At 46.7% G+C, this 20,762-nt stretch overlaps 1 protein-coding gene across 1 annotated transcript in view; it reads right to left on the bottom strand.

The window, feature by feature from the left end:
- LOC125306825 (cohesin subunit SA-1) overlaps positions 1–20,762 on the bottom strand; it is a 28,704-nt gene that overhangs the window by 6,924 nt on the left and 1,018 nt on the right. Inside the window, exons 2-25 of the mRNA XM_048262387.1 lie at positions 20,551–20,614; positions 20,317–20,422; positions 19,934–20,146; positions 19,284–19,380; positions 18,755–18,831; positions 14,856–15,060; positions 13,880–14,031; positions 13,172–13,369; positions 11,920–12,018; positions 11,749–11,828; positions 11,304–11,411; positions 11,029–11,128; positions 9,617–9,731; positions 7,912–8,015; positions 7,366–7,458; positions 7,145–7,237; positions 6,584–6,784; positions 6,211–6,278; positions 5,911–5,998; positions 5,586–5,669; positions 5,246–5,338; positions 3,978–4,149; positions 1,038–1,183; positions 494–595 (exon numbers count right to left, since the gene is read on the bottom strand). Of these exons, the coding sequence (XP_048118344.1) occupies positions 494–595; positions 1,038–1,183; positions 3,978–4,149; positions 5,246–5,338; positions 5,586–5,669; positions 5,911–5,998; positions 6,211–6,278; positions 6,584–6,784; positions 7,145–7,237; positions 7,366–7,458; positions 7,912–8,015; positions 9,617–9,731; positions 11,029–11,128; positions 11,304–11,411; positions 11,749–11,828; positions 11,920–12,018; positions 13,172–13,369; positions 13,880–14,031; positions 14,856–15,060; positions 18,755–18,831; positions 19,284–19,380; positions 19,934–20,146; positions 20,317–20,422; positions 20,551–20,588 (2,832 nt within the window). The 5' untranslated portion in view covers positions 20,589–20,614. The remainder of the gene's footprint in view (positions 1–493; positions 596–1,037; positions 1,184–3,977; positions 4,150–5,245; positions 5,339–5,585; positions 5,670–5,910; positions 5,999–6,210; positions 6,279–6,583; positions 6,785–7,144; positions 7,238–7,365; positions 7,459–7,911; positions 8,016–9,616; positions 9,732–11,028; positions 11,129–11,303; positions 11,412–11,748; positions 11,829–11,919; positions 12,019–13,171; positions 13,370–13,879; positions 14,032–14,855; positions 15,061–18,754; positions 18,832–19,283; positions 19,381–19,933; positions 20,147–20,316; positions 20,423–20,550; positions 20,615–20,762) is intronic.

Below are 20,762 nucleotides of genomic sequence, written 5' to 3' on the forward strand. Positions count from 1 at the left end.
GCGCCTCGGCTTCGTTGGAGTCGCTGGAGGAGCTCTTCTCATCGGTAATGGTGGTTCATAATTAAGGAGAACTGCTTTCAGAAACTGACAACCGTAAGATGAATATGAGCAAAAACAACAGGAGATGCCTTCAGTACAGATATCGACATAGTTCTGCAAACTACATTTGACGTATTGAGGACCTTCCTCCACAGAGAATTTAGAGTAAAACACTGAAATGATCTCGCATACAGTAGCTTCCTAGACTGAGACTGACTGGGATTCTGAAATAAACCATAAATAATATGTGACCAAATTCTCTCTCCAGTCGTTTGCTAAGCAACTGGACACCAGTGCAAATGTGCTTGAGCAGCTCTCTGAGTTTATGACTCAACATAGACAACTAACGCCAATCCAATTCCCCACATAGACCACCACAGAGAAAATAGACTGAAACAGATGTGTCCACACACCTACACACTCTCTTTTCACACACACACACGCACACGCACACCTGCTGGAGACTGAGACACACAGTCTTGGCACACTGCACTGGACTGATGATTTTGGACTTCCTCAGTGTCTCCTTGATGATGTCGCCATAGTCCCTGTTGAACTGTTGCAGAACAGATGGAGAAACACACACACACACACACACACACACACACACACACACACACACACACACACACACACACACACACACACACACACACACACACACACACACACACACACAAAAAGAGAGAAGGAAAGAAGCCCAGTTTCACATCAACCCTTACCTCTGCTTAAGTTGCCATATATCTTCATTTCAGTATAAGCATAAGGTATACTTTAAAAATGCTAACTACCTTTAAGGCCTTTCACAATCGCATACACTTAAAACCAGTCTAAGTACAATGAGTGGATATTAACTTCACTGTAAATTTCCCTCCCTCCTTCCTTCCCTCCCTCCCTCGCTCCCCATTTTCCTCCCCTCTCTCACTACTTCAGCCTTTCCCTTTTTTGATTTCTCTCTTTCTTCATCTCCTCTGCCTCGCCCCCCCTCCCCCTCCCACCTTGCTGTAGTACTTGAAGATGTCGGAGGCGGCATAGAGCTCCAGCACGCCGCAGAGGATGAGTCTGCAGTAGGCGGCTAGCTGGCTCCGTCTCAGCTGCAGGGAGGTGATCTTGCCCACCTCCCCCTCCAGGTTCTCCTCCTCACCTGGCTCACACAAAACAACACACACATCAATAACAACAACAACAACAACACACACACACACATCAACAACAACAACAGCAGCATCTAAAGCGAAGGATATGGTTTTGTGGTTAGAACCTATCCACCTCCTCCTTCTCCAGAGACTTCACAGCAAAAACAAACAACAAACAAACAGAAAATACACCAGCTTCTGACTCAGAAAGCATCCCCTTTCTCCCTCTGGTTCTACGCCTTGCTTTCTTCACAGTAAAACAAAAAAACAGCATATTTAACAATATGTATGTATATATTAAACCAACATGAGACTTGTGTTTGTGCTGTTGGTAAAGGATATCCCCATGGCTGTGATTCAGCTGTCGGCACGAGGCCAGAGGTTATCCTTCACCAATCCCTGGAATACACGTCACATTGTTTTATACAACAGTTAACTCATTTAGCATGATGACACCTGAGTGTGTTTTCATTTTAATTAAAAAAAATAAATAATAATACTTTTTATTTTTTGTTATTTTGTGTGTGTGTGTGTGTGTGTGTGTGTGTGTGTGTGTGTGTGTGTGTGTATTTTCAGCTCCGTAATTTTCCGCCGTTAAAAAATAGTTCTAATCTGATTTTCAGTATCATGCAACATATTTTGTCAGATGTCCTCACTCAAAAACAGATTGACCGATTATAAAATCATTATCTGCCATTCTGCTCTACACCTCTTAATGAGTGGAATGTTTTCTAATGTATATCAAATGAGGAGGGATGGCTTGAAGTACAGATTGTTTACCACTAGTTCACACTTAGGGGCAGCCGTGGCCTACTGGTTAGCGCTTCGGACTTGTTACCAGAGGGTTGCCGGTTCGAACCCCGACCAGTAGGCACGGCTGAAGTGCACTTGAGCAAGGCACCTAACCCCTCACTGCTCCCTGAGCGCCGTTGTTGCAGGCAGCTCACTGCACCGGGATTTGTGTGTGCTTCACTTCACTGTGTGCTGAGTGTGTTTCACTTATTCACGGATTGGGATAAATGCAGAGACCAAATTTCCTTCACGGGATCAAGAGTATACTTACTTATACACTTGTGGAATGTTTTAACAATATATCCACTGTATTATACAGAATTTCAAAATGTAATCATTTCTATCACAGGTACCCATCAAGGCTCCGAACCACTTGAAGTGTCAGAACAATGCATTAATCGCTACAACCTGCAGTCAATATTTTCCTGTAGAAAACAAAAGACAGAAATACCTTGCTTTGAGATCTATCATCTACTAATCTAATAACATCCACTTCCATGTTAGTATTTCTGAATGCATCAGGGCTCGACATTAACCGTTGTCCAGTTGCTGAATTGTGACAAGTAGCAACCTGCTCATCACCCCTGGTTGCCCCTGTGGTTTTTAATATGATTTTCATTACAAGAAATAAATCGATGCTATTTGAGCATTTGCGTTGCTGATGTTTGAATTTGCATTCTAATTTGTTTACTACGTTCCCGCTCTCAGACATAATTGTTATATTTCCCACATGTGCAGGGTTGTGATCCAGAAATGCATTTTTCACTCGCAATGGCAAAGCAGATTCATATAACAAGCCATGTTCAATTATTTTGATTTGCCATTAAAACTAATCAGACTTGAAGTTCAGCCCCAAAGAAAAAGCTTTGTGCAGGCATGCGAGGCTAAATAGCCTACACCGGAATCTTTGAAAGAGACAGAAAATTATACTGACGACCGTGTACAACGTATCCAGCAATAAATGACAGAACTCTTGGAAAATACTTTGTTCAGGATGTAAGGACTGGATAAACACTGGCGATCAAGGCAGCATAAAATAGCAAAGAGATTGGCTAAGGTCGCAAGGAGGCGGGTGCTCCTGTAGACGGGCCAATAGACTGTGCCATGTGGAAAACTAATGATGCAAAACACGCAATTCTTTGTAGCCTCACATTGTATGACTCCTTACAAAAAATAACTAGGAGTCTTCTAGGATTTTGAGACAAAATATTATAGTAATTTTATAGGAATACTATTGGACATAGGCTACTGTAGAAGTATTAGCCTAGTATGTTGGGACACTAGCCTACTATAGGAACACTACTACTGTATAAAGGGTAAGTATATGATGACAGAACCTCACAGAAGTATTATACACTACCATAGAACTACTATAGAAGTCTTACTATCCTATAGTTGCAAATTACTATAGTTCTTTTTTGTAAGGGACATATTATATGTATTTTCTCTTTTCCCTCTATTTCTGTAATGAAATGGGCTATATGAAATAAAGGTGAAATAAATTCAAATGTATGTCTAAGGACTAATGTGTGTCTAATTAGTGTCATAGTTATTTTAGTATGCAAAACAAATAATAGGCCATTAATGATGGAGATCATTTGGCTAGCTTTGGCAACCAAAATCTCATCCCTTGTTACCACTTTTAAGAGGTGCTAACATTCCATTGTAACGGTAATTGCATTGTTGCCTTAAGTCAAATTCACGTCCAGTTCCACTTTATGTTCGTGGAGAACTACCTCCTCAGACTGTTTGCGATTGTTTGCCAATGTTCGCCGAAAACTCTAGAGTCTGTTTGCAAAAAAAGCCTGTTTGCAAATGTTCGCCTATGTTTGCGAATTTGAACGCACCTCTGGTATGCATGCATAGTGCATTTTGATCCATGACATAGTGCAATTGTATTTCATGTTTGTACTTTTACGTAAAAAGACCAGACTAGAGTGAAACATGAACATTATTAAACACAAGCATGTGTGCACTGTATGTGAGTGTGTGTTCTTGACTTGTCCACACCAGAGTTGTTGTCCTCGTCGTCCGGATCAGTAAAGATGTAGTCCAGGACAAAGGATGCCATCTCGGAGCGGAGAGTCTCGTCCGGCACCAGAGCCAAGTGTTTGAACTCAGGACTGCCCTTCACAGAGCCCGCACTGAACACCGTCAGCACATCACACAGCAGCATAAAGGCCTGAGGCATGGACAGGGAGAGAGGAGGAGAGGAGAGAGGAGAGAGAAGGAGAAAGAGAGGAGAGAGGGAGGGAGAGAGGGAAATTCAGTTGGAGAGAGAGAGAAGAAAGGGAGAGGTGGGTGGTGGGAGAGAGAGAGAAAGAGAGAGCATTTTGTTTTATTTTAAAAGCTCTTTATCAAAAAACACACTATTACCATGAAACCATCACTATATTAGAAAAACTGAAAATTAAAGAAAAGAACCTGAAAAAAAGAATTCATCATTGGCCAATGAGTATATTGCTCTACCTTGGCACCATTCTTCTTCAAAAGAATTAAATCACCTTTAGTTGCATAAAAGTCAAATTCTAATTTTACTCTTGATTTCACCAGGCAAATAAAAATGTCAATTACATCATGGTCAGAGTCTTTTTCAATCTTATTTGTCGTGCTTATAGCCATCTTAGCATTCCCAAAGATGTAATTAGTCATTGCAACATTTTTTTTGAATATATTTAAACCCCAAAATAAAGGTCTGAATAGATAAAAAAAAAAAAAAAAAAAAAAAAAAACTCTTCAAAACACTCTATAAATTTGCCAGTAACTTAAATAAAAGGTGGCAGTCTGAAATAATGAGTAGGCATGAAACAGTCTCTCTCTCCAAACAAAAAGGAGGGAGGGAGGGAGGGAGGGAGGGAGGGAGAGAGTGAGAGAGAGGTGGGTGGTGGGAGAGATAGAAAGAGAAATGGAGAGAGGAAGAGACAGATACAAAGACCAAAGACAGTAAAAAAGTGGAAGGAGAGAAGAAGAAGAAAAATAAGATGAAAAGAGAGTGACAAGGTTTTGCAAGTCATGGACTGAGAGAAGGGAGTTGAGACATGACATGGAAGAAGGTGGATGGGAGGCAGTGAGTCACTGACTGGGGTAAGAGGCATCTGCAACTTTGCAGTAACAGTAGTGCACACATATCTATGTGTGTATAGATTTCAGTGAGCAGTGCAGCTGTGTATAAATTAGTGTAAGAGTAGTGTGTATGTGTATGTGTGTGTGTGTGTGGTTTTGTGTGTGTGTGTGTGTGTATGTGTGTGTGTGTCAGGTCAGTACTCGCGACAGCTCACCTGGTCCCTGACTTGAGCGTGTCCAAGGGAGAGACAACTCTGGCAGACAATGCAGAACGAGCGAACCTCCTTCTTCAATCTTTTCACCTCCGCCTGATCAACCGCACAGTCCAGATAAGGGAAAAGGAAGAAATGAACTTGTTAAAAAAAGAGAGAGAGAGAGAGAGACACACTGCCAGAGGTACTTCTCAACCTCACACTCTGTTTGCGTCAGAAATAGAGAAATACGTAGGAGCTGTGAGTTAATCATAGGCAAGTGAGTGAGAGAGAGAGAGAGAGAGGGAGAGAGAGAGAGAGGGAGAGAGAGAGAAAGCGAGAATGTGAAGTCTGGAGAAGAAACCTTGTTTGTGGTGGGCGAGTCAGAGATCTTCTTTCTCTCCCACAGGAGGTGGAAGGCTGTGCACTTCAAAGCAGGAACCATGAGCTGGAAAACAAAACACGCCATTATGTGCATACGCAAACACCAGAGATCCTGAGGAGGCAGCCCAGACAAACAAATGCTCAGTTCAGCTCACAACTGGGGACCTTTTAATAAACATCAGTTCACTCTGACTGAGCTAGACTTCTTCCCATGTGCTCAACACATGCATATGTTTATATTTATTTATATTTATTAGTTTCCATGTACATGTGTGGGAACAAATGGGACATAAAATATCAGGCACCTCTTTGTCAAAACCCATCGACTGAACTCCTGTCTTCAGGAGAGCAAAACAAGGATCAAACAGCTTCCACGAGCTGAGGTCCATGCAACTGTAATCACACACACACACACACACACACACACACACAGAGGGGTGTGTGTCAGATTAAATAATGCAATTTTGAGCTGTCAAGATTTTTTTATCTGCTTTCACACACGCATGACATTTAGATCTTGTTTACTGATAGCACAGTACTATTTTCAACACACTGATTCCCACATGTTCAGTCACACCTACACACACACACACACACACACACACCTGCTGAAGATAGAGATCCTCTTGAGGGAGCTGGCAGCAGTGTACACCTCATCATCATCAGCGGTTCCCTGTGACACACACACACACACGACTGTTCTTATCTAGTTTCTCCACTGCCTCCGTGTGTGTCCCTGCAGGCTTGAGGTAGCCACCAGTGGGGACACCACTATGGGACAGACCAGGGTGCAGACACACATGAGCTGAGACACTCAACCACAAGCTAGAATGGTGCAGGAATAATGAGAAAATATGAATGCAATATAATTTAATGCAAACATATGAAGTCCTATAGACTTTCAGGGTAGACAGCACATACGTACATAAAGAGTACATGAGGGTGTGTGTGTGTGTGTGTGTGTCTGTGCGTGCGTACCTGTAGCAAGTCACTGTGCACAGCGGAGAAGCGCTCCACCTGTTGGTCCAGCATCTGGCTGAAGGCCCTGTGTGCGCGGGTGGAGAGGGCGTAGGGCTCAGTGCACAGCGCGGAGGCCAGGCGTGCACACTCCCTCAACACACTCTCCTCCGTGAGCTTCTCCACGATCTCACACACCACACTCAGCAGCCGATCCACACTCTGACAGAGGGAGGGACAGAGCACAAGGGAGACAGGAGGGAGAACCATCACAAATACATACAATACATACCAAATATATACAATACATACCAAATATATAACGGTACAATAGATATTAAATACATACCAAATATATACAACATATACAATACATACCAAATACAGTACATACAATACATGGCAAATGCCAAATATATACAATACATACCACATACATTAGAAGAGAATGTGTTTGGTCGTGCCCTGAAAGTGAGTGTGTGTGTGAGTGTGTGTGTGAGTGTGAGTGTGAGTGTGAGTGTGAGTGTGAGTGTGAGTGTGAGTGTGTGCGAGTGAGTGTGTGTGCGTGTGCATGCGTCTTACCTTCTCTGAGTGGCCATTGCTGCTGTAGGTGCTCAGGTCAAAGTAGAGTGGAGCTCGCAGCAGACACTTCACTTTCCCCACGTCTGCTGAGTACTGTGCAGGAGTGTGTATGACCCGGGCACAGAAGACACACACAGTAAGAGTCCAACAGCCACCATTATAAGTTTCAGGTGATAAAAATGAGTGAGTGATTGGAAGACGTGTATGTCAAAGGTGTGTACCTTTGACAGCAGCTGTGGGAGAAGAGGTGTGAAATGGGTGGTGATGCGTCTTCTATCCTGGGTTTGAATCTTCTTATCTTTCATAGTGAGGTTCTGGAAAATACAGACACAAACAGTCCATGCGCATAAAAATGTATCCTATTCAGATATACTGTATTATAATGGATACAAAAAGCTCTCTATATCCTCTATATCTCTATGTTGCATGCATCTCTACTCCATCGGCCTCATCTCTGATGTGGACAGCTACCCCCAGTCCTGTTACTGTGTACAACTACGCCTGCTGCTTGACAACTCTGTTTGACAATATTATCAAATGGCTACCAATGTTATGCTAATATACGATAGCTAACTCTGACGTCTTAACTTGCTTATCTTATAAAGCTAAATGTGCCTTAGGTCTCAAGGGAGAAACACATACCGCGCAATCCCAGCGTACATAATGGTGTGTGTGTGTGTGTGTGTGTGTGTGTGTGTGTGTAGCATCTCTCCCCCAGTCTTTCTGCCTTTTCTCTTTCTCTTTGCTCTTTCTTTTCTCCCTCTCACCTTTTTCCCATGAGTTCGGCTCACAGGTGGGGTAGCCTCCGCTGCCTGTCTGACCGCGCATATCATCAGCTCAATCAGAGCAGCCTCCTCATCGTCCCCCAGGGCTGACGCACACATACACACACACACACGCACGCACGCACGCACAAACATAAACACTCATTATATCACAATACTACACTTACACCAACACAACTGGACAGCCAATAAGTTTTGTCACATGGATTTCTAAACTGGACTACCTGTACTACCAATGAGGGGAGCAGTGAGGTTCTATACATGAGGGGAGCGGTGAGGTTCTATACATGAGAGGAGCGGTGAGGTTCTATACATGAGGGGAGTAGTGAGGTTCTATACATGAGAGGAGTGGTGAGGTTCTATACATGAGGGGAGCAGTGAGGTATACATGAGAGGAGCGGTGAGGTTCTATACATGAGGGGATGAGGCCATCCTTAAAAATATTTTTGTTTGCAGTAACAGCCAAAAAAAAATAAAAATGGGTCGGTAGGTAGGTCAATATTTTTTTTTTCTCAAGATTCAAAGTAAAAAAAAAAGTACAATTTTGGTCATGGTGATTACGTAGGAATGAATTTACACAAATGTGCATATCGTGACGTAACTGACTGGGTCTTCAACCTGTGCCTTCAGGCGCACCATTGCAAACCTCATTCTGATGCAGGTTATATAGACCAGCCTTTCTCAAACTTCTTTGACCTGAGGCCCGGTCATGGCAGACTTTTGGGTCATAGGGCTCATCTACATGTACCCAGAAAGAAGGCTACAATAGCTCTTGGCCACGTTATATTGAAATTTGACTATGCAATACTCAATGCTATACAGTGTATTATACAGTCTCTGCTCTGTTTCTAAGGAAGTTCCAAAAACAACGTCGTTCTATTAAGTTTAGTTAAATAAATAAATAGCCTTCCAACAGGTTGAAGCGAGCTTTGATACCAACGTTATCGATTAGTTTCAGTTTTCTCGGCGCAGGCGCATATTGAATGAATGCTCATACCACCACTTAATTGTAGGGCTCCATGTTTAATGACATCGATAGCAGAAACGTTTGTTTTTCTTTTTTCGTCGATCCGCGGTTTCTTGATCAACTGCGCAGCAAATTATCAGATGAAGCACGGGCCTAATTTCCTCCACGACTCCAGCGGACCAGCAGTCTCCATGTTGCGGACCCATATTTTGAGAAATGCTGAATAGACCACAACCAATTTCAATACTCCGACACGGTCACCGTTAGACTAGGGGAGGAGGGATGAAAAAGATCTGGCCACAGTTCTTCCAGAACCGTGCCAAGTAAAAGCGTTATCAGTTTGTGTGAATGAAAAAGCGGCGTAGGCCATAGTGTGACATCGTAAAACCAATGGTGTAGAGATGGCGCCACAGGTTTTTTTTTTAAGTGAGCCACGTTTGCATGTAGGCAATTTATATTCACAATACTTGGGCCTACTAAAAGAAATATTATTTTATTGCATTTGTATTGGTTGTTTAGAGTAAAAAAAAAAAAAAAAAAAACAATCGGTCGGTATTAGCATAAGTTTTACAACCCGGCAAGTCGGTCGGACTAAAAGGGGAAAAAAATAAATATTTGGGTCAGTTCTAAATTGACAGGGTCGGTCGGGTTACGGCAAACGAAAATCTTTTTAAGGATGGCCTGAGTGGGTGTTTTGGGTGGTTGTCTCTGCATTCTCACCATCCTCTCCGTCTCTCTCCTGCAGCAGCAGAGATGTCATGGTCTCCCAGTCCCTCAGCTCGGTCCCAGCCACGTCCCACAGGCTGTCCAACATGTACTCCCCATGCTCATGGTACTGGGGGTGGGGGGATGGAGAGAGAGAGGGAGGTTAGAGAGAGAGAGAGAGAGAGAGAGAGACATAAACAATGAATTAATGCAAAAGCATGAAGCCATGTTAATTTAGACATATAATAAAAGGTAGATTTATATGTGCAATGCATTGTTATGTTATCAATTCAATATCCTATTATTCTAGACATTCCAGTTGCCTAACATCCTAATAACTCAAACACCACTCTATTTCTTACACCATCACCCTACAGCAGCCATCACCAAATGGCGGACCGCGGTCCGAGTCCGGACCGTGACGTGATCCTATCCGGACCCAGACCATAATAGCCTAATTTAGATTTTCACGTAAGATTTCAAAGCTGCGCTAAATGTTTCGTTGGTTAGGATAACAGCATTTACTTCAAGAGCTTCAGGAACCATCATTTCGCTTGCTGCTACTCAGCCAGTGAAATCTGTGAATTCTGATAAAGTCGAGTCAGTGAGTAAAGTAGCCTACTATGGAGAAGAGACTGATAGCCTGAAACGAGCGAGGAGAGGAGACGGGACGAGAAACAATCATATGGATATCTAAGTTAACGATAAGTAAGTTATTTTCAAATCATCGATTGCTCAAAGAGGAGAAAGCTAGACAGCGAGAACAGAGCTTTATATAACGATACGGGGGCAATACCACGCAAAACTGTAACGCCAACTAAATATGGATGTGACAGTTTTGCGCGGAATTGCCCTGGACCTCTTCTATATATTGAGACAGGCAATTTTAAGCGCCAATTTTGACTGGACATATATTTGTATTGATATATTTTGGCAAGTAAGTTTTAAACTGCTGCAACAAAATTCCCTGATTTTCCATGACTTTGCACCAAAAATGATAAAATTCCCAAAATTCCATGATATTCCAGAATATGATATTCCCAAATTCCATGACCCGTGGGAACCCTGACCCTATTACATCACCGTCCTAATCGACTATGTCACACACTTGGCCCTGAACTGGAGTGGAATTCCGAGTAGGTGGAGAGTGAGCTACATAGTGAGGTACATATCTCATCCAGACACGATGCTGTGTGGGCGCCCTAGGACGTGACTCAGCAGTGCTCAACCACTTCCATCGCACACATTTTTCCTACTGGTCTGGGATCGAACCGGCAACCCTTCGTTTCCCATAACGGGGGTACCTTGCTCTGAATGATAAGACGTAACGGGAAAACGGGGGTACCTTGCTCTGAATGATAAGACGTATTGGGAAAATGGGGGTACCTTGCTCTGAATGATAAGACGTGACAGGATGACGGGGGTACCTTGCTCTGAATGAAGAAGTTGATGAGCAGGTTGAGAAAGGTCTCATGCCGCTTCTCTGTCCCAATTTCTTCAATGATCTTATCCACCTCAGTGCAGAGACTGGACAAACAGGATCAGCGTGTGTGCACACACACACACACACACACACACACACACACACACACACACACACACACACACACACACACACACACACGGGCAGTGAAGTTGAGCTGACATATGACAAAGGATAAGCTTTTAATAAGCTGTAGGAAGCTGCAGATGCTGAACTTACATGTGGTAGAGGAAGCTGCCGGCTGCAGAAGCCAAGCCTCTGTGAATAGCGAACACTAGCGGGAACACCCGAGTGCACTCCTCGTCCGACAGACCGTCCTCAGAGTTCCTATAGCAACACACGCACACACACACACACAAGTGCAAGTGTGAACACATACAGTACACACACACACACACACATGTTGGATACAGGAAGTTAATAGCAAAGTCACTCAACCATAAAATATGCTGTGTGAGGGGGGAAATCCTTGTAGATGTAGATTGCTGGCATTTCAGTGACCTTCAGTAGGGTATTCAGTGCTCAAGCGTTCACAACACAATCACAGAAATGCAGAAATGAACAGAATGACGCACAAGTGTGCAATCTTCACAAATGTGCACTCGTGCTCTCCCACACACATAAAAGCATACACACAGACAGACACACACACACACACACTCACTTATGGATGAGTAGAAGCAGCTTGACTGCCTCCACCGCCACCTCGGCGTCTTTGTCCAACGCCATGTTCAGCATCCTCTCCTACACACACACACACACAAAGTTGTGAGACCAACCCATAGAGGCCGTATCATAAACAGGGTCAGGGGTCGACGGATGGGTTTGGGGCTACCTTGAATCTGCTGGTGAAGAGCTCCAGGCGGCCAATAAACTCCTTCTCCTCATGCAGCCTCTGCAGCGCTTTCACGCAGCGCAGGCGCACTACGGGTTGCTGACGAGGAGACAGATGGAGACGGAAAATTCATAAATATGGATTTTGTAGGGAAAAAAAAGGACTTCATTATTAAATTTCCTTGCTATTAGTTCACATGCTGGTATGCAATACGTAAAAAATATTATTATTTTTTTAAACCAAAAGTATCCGATTTATGCGCTCTCCAAAATGAACAGCTGAAAGTGTCTGCCTGTTTGTAGACAATCTTCTTTTAATGCCCATGCGTCTGCCAAAGGATATTTTCATTGATCAATATTTCTACTTTACTTATAGAGCCAGTGCAGTAAGGAAGCTCCAGGCAACCAAAGAGCTTATGGGGCTTACAGGGATCAATTATAGTCTTCCGTATGAAATACACACCTACAAGAGGTGGAATGACACCTCACAAACCTTAATCCAGCAACAACGATTTTAACTCAAAATTCAGTTCATGCCGGTACTGCCAAACTATTTATTTACGAGAGATTAGTCATCTCCTATTATACAGCCGTTAGGTTTGGTCAAACTGTGATTTCTGATTGGATGAAAGGCATTCCAGAGTGGTAGATATCCCAGGACATCCCCACTCTGACTTTTCACTACAACTGATCAGTCCGATAATTCAAGATGGCAGAGCAGCAATTTCATTCACATTTGACTTAAATTAAGTAGATTGGATGTTCATTGCAATTAGCTAATCACAAAGGCTGTCATTAATCATGCAGCTCGCAACTCTGTCCCAATGGTATTTTATCTTCACATCTTTGACTTTTTATGTCTCATGTCTTCCTCCTTGTGCAACAAACAGTGAAGCTCAACTAACAGTGCTGTGTTGTGTAGGGTTGAAGAGGGTATTTTAATTGAGTCCTTCTGTCTCTGTGTGTGTGTGTGTGTGTGTGTGTGTGTCTATGTGTGTGTGTGTGTGCTCACTCACATCAAATAAAAAGTACCTTTTTGATGTACTTCAACATTTTATCTCAATTCTACGACATGATCATCCAGATCCGGCTCAGCACGCAGACGATGGAATTTGGTTTGACTTTGGTGAATATTATGTGACAGGAACGAGGATCTGCCGCTGTCCTTTTTTGAGGTCTGAGATTTTATTATGTGCCCACCCTAAGGCTAGAACTAAACTATGTGTCAATAGCGCCTAAAGGAAAGGAGGAACCTTGTCGTGCAGCATCCAGCCGAGGTACTTGAGGTAGCCATCGTTGAGGAAGACGGAGGAGTTGGTCAGGACCCAGCCACCCAGCTCCTCCATGCATACGGCCCGTATCTCCGGTACACGGTCCCGGTAGCGGTGCACAAACACACCCTTAAAGATGGCGTTCATGATGGAACACAGCTCCGTCTGGTGCTCCATGAGCTGTGTGGATGTACACAACACACACACACACACACACACACACACACACACACACACACACACACACACACACACACACACACACGGGGAGGGACACTTCAGGGACACTTCAAAATGCAAAATTCAGATAGCAACCCATTAGTCTTACAGCCTACCACCCTCTTTAACAAAGAACAAAACATTTTATACATTCACAAATGGTAAAACAAATTTCTGCAGCATATCTGATCCACATATATATTTATGTGGGTTGAGTGTGTAGGTGTGTGCAGGTGTGTGCGTGTTGTATACAGCTGTGTGAGTGTGTGTGTGTGTGTGGATATTGTTGCTCTAGTGGGGTGGGGCACACCTCTTGTGCACTGTTTATATGTATTTATAGGTTATGGGCACTTGGGTATCACGGAGTGAGAGTTTCTGTGTGTATGGTCTGTGTGTGTGTGTGTGTGTGTGTGTGTGTGTGTGTGTGTGTGTGTGTGTGAGAGAGAGAGGGAGAGGGAGAGAGAGAGAGACCTCGCTGTAAGACTGTTCCAGCTCCTCTAGTTTCTGAGTGGCTCTGTGTTCGGAGGTTTTGTTCTTCTCCAGCTCACAGCGCCGATTGGTCACCTGGATCTGTGCAAACACACTCACCGCCACCTCCACCACCGCACTCATCAGCTTCATAGCTACAAAACACACACACACACACACACACACACGTTAAAACAATTAGAAACATATGGACAAACACACAACGGACAAAAGCAATCGCACCCCACACACACACACTCCGTCATACAAGCATGCATACACCGGAACTCATCAATCAGCCTAAACCAAGTCATGATGAGTGGTGAGTGGACATTATGGGTCTTTCTGAGTGCTGGTCCTGATAATATTGAGTGAAAATAGATGACTCACAAATAACCTCTCAGCAGTCACCCCTGCAGCGGCTGCATTAGGGACGGGTTAGAACTCACAGGGGAGAGGCTCTGTAACTAAAGCCACTGATCCGATTACCACACAGTGAAGGGCACCGCATCGTCGCCTCTCTGCTTCAGGCTGATTCACAATCAATGACTCATCAATTAGAAGAACACTGGAGCATCAGTCATTTTCACACCAAATCCACCAATTGGTTTACGGCACTATAAATCATCTTTGTGTGGATATATTTTCATTTAAGATTGTAAAGTAAGTGGGAGATATAAAGTGAACTTTTTAGTTTTACGTTATCTAAAACCTTTTCAAATATGCTCTCTGAACATTTTAGTACATAAAAGTTTATTCTGTGGAACTTCAGACAAGTATCCCCCACAATCCTTCATAAAGTAATCCTTTTGCATGATGATTTTCCTCCTTCCCTGACAATGAGTCTTATGTGCCTTGGAGAACTCAAATTAAAATTCAAAAGTGCTCCATTGGCATAACAAATCGGGAACTGGCGTTGCCAAAGCAGTCTTTGAACACAGAAAGCAGGACGGAACACAGAGAGCAGGACATCACTCACCGATGAAGGTGCTGGTGTGCCGGAAGGCGCGCACCTGAGAGTCAGCCAGGCCGGTGAGCAGTGGCACCAGGGTGCTGAACAGGAAGTCGTCGTAGAGCAGGCTGTGCTGGCAGCGGCGCACCAGCTGAGCCACAAACTCACACAGGCTCTCACGGAAGCGCCGCCACTGGGGGCCCACCGAGGACAGAGGGTAGGCGGCAGAGTCCTGGACATAGAGAGGAGAGGAGGCAGGGAGGAGAGGAGAGGAGGGAAGAGGAGAGGAGGCAGGGAGGAGAAGGAGAAGAAGGGGGAAGGGAGGGAAGGAGAAGGAGAAAAGAAAGGGAAGGGAGGAGGCAGGGGCGAAAGGAGAGGAGGTGAAGAGGGGGAGGGAGGAGAGGAAGAGGAGGGAGGAGAGAAGAGGAGGGAAGAGGAGCGGAGAGAGAAGAGGAGAGGAGGGAAGAGGAGCGGAGAGGAGAGAAGAGGAGCAGAGAGGAGAGGAGGGAAGAGGAGGGAAGAGGAGAGAAGAGAGAGGAGGAGAGGAGAGGAGGAAGAGAGAGGAGAGGAGAGGAGAGGAGAGGAGGAGGAGAGGAGGAAGAGGAGGAGAGGAGAGAAGAGCAGAGAGGAGAGGAGGGAAGAGGAGCGGAGAGAGAGAGGAGAGGAGAGAAGAGGAGGGAAGAGAAGAGGAGAGAAGAGGAGAGGAGGGAAGAGGAGAGGAGAGGAAGAGGAGAGGAGAGGAAAGGAGAGAAGAGAAGAGAAGAGGAGCGGAGAGGAGAGAAGAGAAGAGGAGGAGGAGAGGAGGGAAGAGGAGAGGAGAGGAGGGAAGAGGAGAGGAGAGGAGGGAAGAGAGCGAGGAGAGGAGAGGAGGGAAGAGGAGCGGAGAGAGAGGAGGGAAGAGGAGAGGAGAGGAGGGAAGAGGAGCGGAGAGGAGAGAAGAGGAGGAAGAGAAGAGGAGGAGGGAAGAGGAGCGGAGAGGAGAAGAGGAGAGGAGGGAAGAGGAGGAAGAGGAGCGGAGAGGAGAGAAGAGGAGAGGAGAGGAGCGGAGAGGAGAGGAGAAGAGGAGAGGAGGGAAGAGGAGCGGAGAGGAGAGAAGAGGAGCAGAGAGGAGAGAAGAGGAGAGGAGAGAGAGGAGAGGAGAGGAGGGGAGAGAAGAGGAGAGGAGCGGAGAGGAGAGGAGCGGAGAGGAGAGAAGAGGAGAGAGGGAAGAGGAGCGGAGGAGAGAAGAGGAGAGGAGAGGAGCGGAGAGGAGAGAAGAGGAGAGGAGAGGAGAGGAGAGAAGAGGAGAGAAGAGGAGAGAAGAGAGAGGAGAGGGGAGGAGGAGAGGAGAGGAGGGAAGAGGAGAGGAGCGGAGAGGAGAGAAGAGGAGGGGAGGAGGCAGGGACGAGAGGAGAGAAGGTGAGGAGAAGAGGCAGGGAGGAGAGGAGAGAAGAGGAGGGGAGGAGGCAGGGACGAGAGGAGAGGAGGTGAGGAGAAGAGGCAGGGAGGAGAGGAGGGAAGAGGAGCGGAGAGGAGGGAAGAGGAGAGGAGGAGGAGGAAGAGGAGAGGAGGAGAGGAGAGGAGAGGAGAGAAGAGGAGCGGAGAGGAGGGAAGAGGAGCGGAGAGGAGGGAAGAGGAGAGGAAGGAGAGGAGAGGAGGAAGAGGAGAGGAGAGGAGAGGAAGAGGAGGGAGAAGAGGAGGGAAGAGGAGGAGGAGAGGAGAGGAGAGGAGGGAAGAGGGAGAGGAGAGAAGAGGAGGAAGAGGAGCGAAGAGGAGAGGAGGGAAGAGGAGCGGAGAGGAGAGAAGAGGAGAGGAGGGAAGAGGAGGGAAGAGAGCGGAGGAGAGAAGAGGAGAGGAGAGGAGAGGAGAGAAGAGGAGAGGAGAGGAGAGAAGAGGAGCAGAGAGGAGAGGAGGGGAGAGGAGAGGAGGGAAGAGGAGCAGAGAGGAGAGAAGAGGAGAGGAGAGGAGAGAAGAGAGAGGAGGGAAGAGGAGCGGAGAGGAGAGGAGAGGAGGGAAGAGGAAAGGAGCGGAGAGGAGAGAAGAGGAGGGGAGGAGGCAGGGACGAGAGGAGAGAAGGTGAGGAGAAGAGGCAGGGAGGAGAGGAGAGAAGAGGAGGAGGAGGCAGGGACGAGAGGAGAGGAGGAGGTGAGGAGAAGAGGCAGGGAGGAGAGGAGGGAAGAGGAGCGGAGAGGAGGAAGAGGAGGAGAGGAGGAGGGAAGAGAAGAGGAGAGAGGAGAGGAGAGGAGAGAGAAGAGGAGGAGAGGAGGGAAGAGGAGAGAAGCGGAGAGGAGAGGAGGGAAGAGAAGAGGAGAGGAGAGGAGAGAAGAGGAGGAAGAGAGAGGAGGAGGAGAGGAGGGAAGAGGAGCGGAGAGGAGAGGAGGGAAGAGGAGGAGAGAGAGGAGAGAGAGGAGGAGAGGAGAGAGGAGGGAAGAGGAGGAGAGAAGAGGAGGGGGAAGAGGAGCGGAGAGGAGAGGAGAGGAGAGGAGGAAAGAGGAGCGGAGAGGAGAGAAGAGGAGAGGAGGGAAGAGGAGGGAAGAGGAGCGAGAGGGAGAAAGAGAGGAGCGGAGAGGAGAAAAGAGGAGAGGAGGAGAGAAGAGGAGCAGAGAGGAGAGGAGGGGAGAGGAGGAGGAGGAAGAGGACAGAGAGGAGAGAAGAGGAGAGAGAGAGAAGAGAGGAGAGGAGTGGGAAGAGAGCGGGAGGAGAGAAGAGGAGAGAGGAGGGAGAGAGCGGAGAGGAGAGAGAGGAGCGGAGAGGAGAAGAGGAGAGGAGCGGAGAGGAGAGAAGAGGAGAGGAGAGGAGCGGAGAAGAGAGAAGAGGAGAGGAGAGGAGAGAAGGAAGAGGAGCGGAGAGGAGAGGAAGAGGAGAGAGGACGGAGAGGAGAGAAGAGGAGAGGAGAGGAGAGGAGAGGAGAGGAAGAGAAGAGGAGGAGGAGGCAGGACGAGAGAGAGGAGGAGAAGAGGCAGAGAGAGGAGAGAAGAGAGGAGGAGGCAGGACGAGAGGAGAGGAGGTGGAGAGAAGAGGCGGGAGGAGAGGAGGGAAGGAGCGGAGAGGAGGAAGAGGAGAGGAGAGAGAGGAGAGAGAGTGATGGAGCGAGAGGGAGAGTGAGGAGAGGAGAGAAGAGGAGAGGAGAGAGAGGAGGAGGAGGAAGAGGAGCGGAGAGGAGAGAAGAGGAGAGGAGAGGAGCGGAGAGGAGAGGAGGGAAGAGAGGAGAGGAGCGGAGAGGAGGGAAGAGGAGCGGAGAGGAGAGAAGAGGAGAGGAGAGGAGAGAAGAGGAGAGAAGAGAGAGGAGGAAGAGGAGGAAGAGGAGAGGAGCGGAGAGGAGAGGAGAGGAGAGGAAGAGGAGAGGGGAGGCAGGGACGAGAGGAGAGGAGGTGAGGAGAAGAGGCAGGGAGGAGAGGAGAGAAGAGGAGAGGAGAGGAGGCAGGGAGAAGAGGAGAGGAGGGAAGAGGAGAGGAGGCAGGGATGAGAGGAGAGGAGGGAGAGGAGCAGAGAAGAGGGAAGAGAAGTGAAGATGAGAGGAGGAGGCAGGGATGAGAGGAGAGGAGGGGAGGCAGGGAGGAGGAGGAGAGGAGGTGGCAGGGAGAAAGTGAAGGAAACAAGAGAGAGAAAAACTTAATGTACACTTAATGACCCGTGTGATGTTTTGCTACAGCCATGCTAACAAAGCTTGCTGATTTGAACTGGAAAGAGAGCGAGGCAGACAGACAGAAAAAAAGTCAGACAGAAAGGGAAGACAAGAGAGAGACAGGAAATAAAGGAGGAGGAGGAGGAGGAGGAGAGGATAAGGACCAAAGAAGTTGAATAGGGAGTGTGGTATTGCAGAAGGTCCCGGGAGAGACAGAGAGTCCTGAGCTATAACCACATAGATGGAAATGACAGGGAGAGAAAGATTATTACAGCTCAACACAGAGATGGCCTACGACACACCATCTGGACACAGCACTAACCTCTTTGAACTCCTTGGTCAGCTGACAAATAATGTCACTATTCTGCATGCTGGTCAGCATTTCTTTGCTAACAACACCTGTATGTAAAAAAAACAAAAACAGATTTCATTTAAATCAGCCAAGCCCTGGCCTCTGATTCCATCTCCAACTGTTCAATATGTGAGAGGCTTTTGTTATCTAAATATCAAATTTCTAGGACACATGTAGAGGACAAAACATAAACTCACTCACACATATATAAGCTTACATGAAGGTAAACATTTGTCTGTGTGAGAGTGTGGGTTTATTTGTTTATGCAGAGCATGGTGGAAACAGATGACCAAAGTGCTGCAGCTTTTGCTCTCTGGTCTGCCAGTTCCCTTAAGCTGGGGGGTCCTGCCATCACAGGCCTGACCAGGGGCCCAGAGCCGATCAATGACTCTTAAAGACAAGTCAAAACACCATTCCCTTGACCTCTGACCTCAATTATCCCGCAATTGAGCGCAACATGCACTCAGCCACACACCCCCCTGCCGTCATGACCTCTCACCTCTGCATCCGCAGCACTGCACTAGGAAGTTGATGAGCTCTAGAAGACCCGCCTCACGGTCCTGCTTGTAGTCCTCCAGCCATTCAGAGACCACCGTCTGTGAGAAGACAGCCAATGAGGCAAACAAACGCACCGCTCAAGGTCATGCATTTTTTTTGTAGCATCACGCTGAGGGAGGTGCACCGAGGTCAGGGATTACCATTTCAACACCCCCCCACCCTCCATCCTCTACTCCATTTAGCTTTTCTTCCATCCATCTCCTTGTCATTAGCCCCTCCATCGGATGAATGACGCGCTTCCCCTGTCCGTCAGTCAGTTCTCATCTCTCTTCTATGTCTGACCAAGAGCCCCCCCTCCCCCCCACACACACACACCACTATTCACTTTGACATTATGGTGGCGTTGGTGGGGGAGGGAGGTAGTATTCAATTTCTAAGAGCAATTCTAAAGAGTAAGAATCTGGGCCTGAAATGCTGTCATCTATGTGGGCTTGCAACATCCTACCCCCACCCTTTCCGGTCCCATGTCTCTTCCAGTTTCCCTACCTCCACGACTCCTACCTCTCCTTTTTCTCTCTCTCTCTCTCTCTCTATTCCCATTTCTCTTTCTTTCTCTCTCACTCACACACACATACTCCCTCACTCCCTTACCGCCAGAGCACAGCGGCCAGAACTGACGGCCTCATACAGACTCCCAGCAGTGGTGTGCTCCTTCCCTCCCTCCTCCTGCTCTCCCCCATTCCTCCCTCTTTGCTGCCGGCTGGTGCATCTGGGCCCCTTCTGCACAGGGGAGGAACTTCTAGCCGGAGGCGTCAGGCTCGAGCTTGACTGGTCTGACACGTTTCGTCTGGGTCTCTTGGGTGGCTGGAGAAATGGGGGAGGGGGGAGAGATAGAAATGTAAAAACACAAACATTACAGACAGCTCGCTGCAACAAATGCTTTGGTGCAACGGCACTGAATAATCAAGGTTTGTGAACAAGCAAGTAAGTGTGTATGCATGTCTGTGTCTGTGTGTGTGTGTGTGTCTGCAGACCAAAGTTCCATGGGCCACTGTCTGCTTCATCCTCTTCTTAGATTTGAGTTGAACCTCAAAGTCACTTCCAGACTCAGACACATCCTCCGAGAGCTCTTCCTCCGAACTGAACCATAACACAAGACAAAGGAAAGGAACAATAATGAACCAGAGACATGTTTAACTGTTCAATAAATCACCGTTACACATTCAACATGTATGATATGGCCTCAAGAGATGTATGCAGATTCTTACCTTTCCAGGGCAGAGTCCTCCAATTGCTCCATGTCCATGATGAAAGGTTGAACTGATCAGCTGACTGAGTAGATATAATTAAAAAGTTCAGCTGAAATTAAAGTGTTGATCTTCATTTTCATCCTAAATCGATCACCAAGTGTGCAATAGCTCTACCAAAACGTCTCCCCAGAGAGGTGTGCCTGCGTTTTGTGTGTGTGTTCTTGATCATG

Source organism: Alosa alosa, chromosome 14 (assembly GCF_017589495.1).
Source record: "Alosa alosa isolate M-15738 ecotype Scorff River chromosome 14, AALO_Geno_1.1, whole genome shotgun sequence".
Classification (NCBI taxonomy): Eukaryota; Metazoa; Chordata; class Actinopteri; order Clupeiformes; family Clupeidae; genus Alosa; species Alosa alosa.